General features: G+C 39.7%; 1 protein-coding gene across 2 annotated transcripts in view; it reads left to right on the top strand.

The window, feature by feature from the left end:
• Window positions 1-4192, top strand: part of src (v-src avian sarcoma (Schmidt-Ruppin A-2) viral oncogene homolog) — a 41197-nt gene extending 37005 nt beyond the window's left edge. For both annotated transcript variants that reach the window (XM_079517659.1, XM_079517660.1), the window contains one exon: window positions 515-4192. In XM_079517659.1, the coding sequence (XP_079373785.1) occupies window positions 515-723 (209 nt within the window). In that variant the 3' untranslated portion in view covers window positions 724-4192. The remainder of the gene's footprint in view (window positions 1-514) is intronic.
• The last annotated feature ends 536 nt before the right edge of the window (window positions 4193-4728 follow it).

Consider the following 4728-nt stretch of genomic DNA (forward strand, 5'->3'; position numbering starts at 1 on the left):
TAAAACGCGAATATGGGTCCCATATTTTATAGAAGACATCTGTTGTGAAGCGTGACTTGGTCCTCACTAATGCTCATTATAATATGGTACATTTTTTGTCTACTCGGTCTGTGTCTCAGAGGAGGGCTGTGTACATTTCAGAAACCCAGTGACATCATCAATGGGAAATCCAAGCTAATGGACACTGCAGTTAGCATGCTATAATGAAAGTATTTGTTCTCACGTTAATACAAAAGGTCAAACGATGATGTCACTCTGGTAGAGGGGTTTCTGAAGTGTCCACAGCTCTTCTATGAGACACAGACCAAGTAGAAAACAATTGCACCATTTTATCATGAGCATTAGTGAGGTCCAATTATGAGCTGCAGGTTAAAAATGGGTAAACACATACTGTATACTGGGCGAGCCAAGGGTTGAACCAGTGACCTTCCGATTCCCAGGCAGCCTCTCTACCATCTCAGCTATGGCTGCCTAAAATACAACATGGCATCATTGGGTCTATTTTCTTGTGCAGGTATGGTAAACCGGGAGGTTCTGGACCAGGTCGAGCGTGGCTACAGGATGCCGATCCCTGCAGAGTGCCCCGAGTCCCTTCATGAGTTGATGCTGACCTGCTGGAGGAAGGAAGCGGAGGAGCGACCCACTTTTGAGTACCTGCAGGGCTTCCTGGAAGATTACTTCACATCCACAGAGCCCCAGTACCAGCCAGGAGAGAACCTGTAAATGGGCAATGTGTGTGTGTGTGTGTGTGTGTGTGTGTGTGTGTGTGTGTGTGTGTGTGTGTGTGTGTGTGTGTGTGTGTGTGTGTGTGTGTGTGTGTGTGTGTGTGTGTGTGTGTGTGTGTGTGTGTGTGTGTGTGTGTGTGTGTGTGTGTGTGTGTGTGTGTGTGTGTGTGTGTGTGCTCGTGAGCATGTAAAATGCTTTAGAGCACATGGTCATGAAGGTATGCGTGTGCAGGCATGTACTGTATGTATAAAGCTAAATTTAGAAAATAGCTGATCTACAAGGTCACAAGGCATCATGATAAGACACCTTGTGAGCTTCAGCGTCGGCATGCGATGTCATCGTTCAACGAAGTACAAGTCAAGCTTAAGAAGGGGAGAAGAGTTGGGTACGATTAATGACATCAACCTCTCTGGCATCTGGGACCGCCAGCGACGTAACAAAGCAATCAACCACCTTCAGTACCTGCATCTTTCTATTATCACTGTCACACTCTGCATGGTGTCAGTTCTGAGGACTATGAGAACAATAAAGAAAAGACAAGATTATTCTTTGACGTACAGGAGGACTTTTTCCTCATGTTTTTGTCAACAGACCATGCCTCATTCCCTCGTGTTTGCAATGTTTCCTCATGACACATCTTGCTCATGCCTTCTTAGTCTGCGATGGTTCATGTGATTGACTTTTGTGGTTAGTCAGGTTCAACACTGGCTGTGACGCTGAACCAAATGGAAACATTACAGATGCGTAGAACAAGGGAGGGATCAGTGAACCCAACGCACACCGTAATAATATGGAGTGTTGTTTTAAAGGTGCTGATTATTTGGTTTGTTTTCTGGTCTAAACTACAGCAGGGCAAATATGGCAGACTGCATAAGGCTCACTTTATAGTACACCATGATGTAAGCAAGGCTGCTGCAAATAATAACATGGTAATGGGGTTGTTGAATGTAGGTGTGCAATGTGCAAAGTTCACAATAATATAATAGAATACTGTCTTTGATTGCACATTGGCCTAAATCTAACACACCCATTATTCATTTGATTGGCTGCAATTACATTGCTTACTACCGTGCAATGTCTTTAACCTTCTGTAGGTTTTAGCCTGTACAGGAAAACAAACTACAAATTTAGCTTACAGTTTCATATCCTAAACTCGTAACTTAAATTAACACTCCAGGTTTTGCTGTGCAACACCTGACTGAAAGCGGCACTTCAGGATATCCTGTTTTTCAGACATTTAACAAATGTATACTGTGTATTAGTCTTCCTACACTGTAAAGTCCTGAGTGTTCATTTAAATATACCTGTGAGCGTACGAAAGGTTAAATTATCAGGATTTTGCAGTATGTTTATTTCTACAGAGTGACTCTTTGGAACCTTTCTATTTAGGATGTCTCGGATGTTCTATTTGAGATTAATCATGTTATCAAACCTGGATCAACTGGAATATTTGTATGTTGGTTTATTATTGTCATTATTTAGGTCTGTTTGCTGACTGATGTGAGGTGTAGTATGACGGTGGTTCTCAACGTGGTCCTTGAGGGGGTTCCAGGGGGTCCCCAGTAAAATGATGATTTATAGGAACCACATGGGAACTCTGATTGTAGTTGTACACGCTCAGAGTTAACGCTGAGCATTTTACAGTGTAGATTAGAGTCCCAGAGGTACAAATGTAAATCATATGAAATGGGGTCGGTGGCCTAATGCATATCAAACTGGGGGTCCTTAAATAAGTTGAGAATCACAATCATTCAGGTGTCCATGTCCCTGTATGTCCTTCTGGCTTACCTCTGATAGCATTCACTAGCCAGCCTATAGGTTTAACACTGTGACCAGTGTACAGTACAACACAATGAAGAGAGAAAAAAGAGGGACTGTTTCTCTTTATGTAATGTTGTTTTTTTTGTTGGGGCAGTGGGGGGGACCTTTCTCTAAAAGAAATGGCTACTGATGACTAATACTTCTCAGGACAGAGAAGAATACAAATCTGCAATGTAGTTTTTTTTACTCTTCTATTGTGTACAAAATGTATTTTTATGACTGACATTTTCTTACAGTACAGTAAGGGCCCTGTCATTTCTAACTTGATGATGATATATAATCCACTGGTTTGAGAATCCTCCTGTGTCCAGTACTATGGATTAGAATCATGGTTTGCTTTCAGGCATTCAGATAAAAATGTGTCTCTTTTCAGTACAAATTTGAGTGAGCATGATCTTACTCTAGGCATTAATGGATAGTGATGGTACTGAATACAGCCTATATGGGGCACTGAAAAGCCCCCCCAAGTCTATGTATGGCTTTAGGAAATAAATTGGCATCTTATCAAAATTGTAAATATATCTTCAATGAAAATATTTTGTACATGCTCTCTATTATAATATATTGATTTGCAAAATACCCCACCCCCAATGGATTATCGTTTTGGGACCATTTTACCATCCATTTAATGTTTATGATAAAATGTTTATGATAAACCCTTTGTGAGTAACTGAAGTAGCCTACAACATACTGTATGTGTATATAATAATTACAAGAGAGCATCATTTTCTTGAGACAACTGTTTTTTGTTCATATTTCAGTGAAATGTAGCCTGGGAAATTTACACGAGTGGTGCATCTAACCACTCAACGCATAGCTTTTAACAAAAGCTTAATTTATGCTCCATCGCACGACATGGTGTTGCTTGCCAAAAAGAACTGAGACTCTTGCTAGAACTAATTACTCTGCTACAAAGATCTTTACACACCACAACCTATAAACCACTAATGTTTACATAGCCTATATATGGAAATCTTCTGGGATTTTTGGGCACTTTCAGAGGCTGATAAATAAACAGCTAATGAGCTGCCTTCTTGTGTACAGTTGAAAGAATTATGGTTTATGTTGATGACGACGTCATCATCAACTTGCATGATGTAAATGCTGTATTTTTTTAATCCTGATATGACCACCTTTTCATGAACCACTATTGATTCAGCTTATCGTCCTCTTCAGATGAGACTGTGTAGCCTGTAGCCTATTTAGATTTTCTTGCATTTATCTTTTTTTTTTACCCAACCGGTCTGATTTCATGAAACAGATGCAAGAAAAAGGGTTTAATATTCTAACCAGTCTCGTTCACACTGACCATGTGATTCATGTGAGGTTCTAACCAGCCTGTATTAGTCTTGTTCACATTGACCATTTATGTATGTATGTGGGGTGGGGTGGGGGGGCTGGGGGGATTCCAGATATTACTATAGGCAACTGTATAATATACTATACTTAAATATATATTTCATACAGCCGTCAATAGAAATAAAAGGAACTTTCGGACAATTAAATCTAGTTTATACCATACTGTATATTGTTCAAAAATAAGATTATAATGTTTGAATAAAATATGTATATTGCCAAATGTATTCTGCTACACCCTGACGTTTTGTTTTTTTTGTCTTAATTAATAAAGACACATTTAATTTTCCTTTTGAATTACCAGCATTTTTTGTCTTTTTGAGCCTCCCTATATAGTGAATAAAACTGATCTAAGAGCAGCATAAAAGGATTGGAATATACTTTAATTATACATGTTTGGCCAGCTCATTTAGTACTGTGTGAGTGTACAATAACTGCCTTCCTGGAAATGGAAAGTTATCACATTGCTTACTTATGTTAGGATAAATATGAAATATCTTGCATCAAATTAAGATGGGCCTACTGATAATGAATAAGGTTTCTGTAAGTCCTTTTGAAACCTGCAGGCTACTGCTACAAAGAGCAGAAGTTGCCAGGGCTTGAATAATCTTAAATAAACAGTTCACCACACTATATTCCAGGAATCCAGGATGTGAAGTAATTTCCGTGTGTACTGTACTGTACTGTATCTTTCGCCCTCTCTGACTCTTGTCTTAGCTCATCACGTTAAGTGCAGTGTACTGTGTAGTGTGTATGCCGGCTAGCCTTCATCAACCTGCTGGCTGCTGCCTATCATCACGTGTGAATTGTTGTTGCGCTGTTACC

Source organism: Electrona antarctica (genome assembly GCF_951216825.1).
Source record: "Electrona antarctica genome assembly, chromosome: 2".
In the NCBI taxonomy this organism is placed as follows: Eukaryota; Metazoa; Chordata; class Actinopteri; order Myctophiformes; family Myctophidae; genus Electrona; species Electrona antarctica.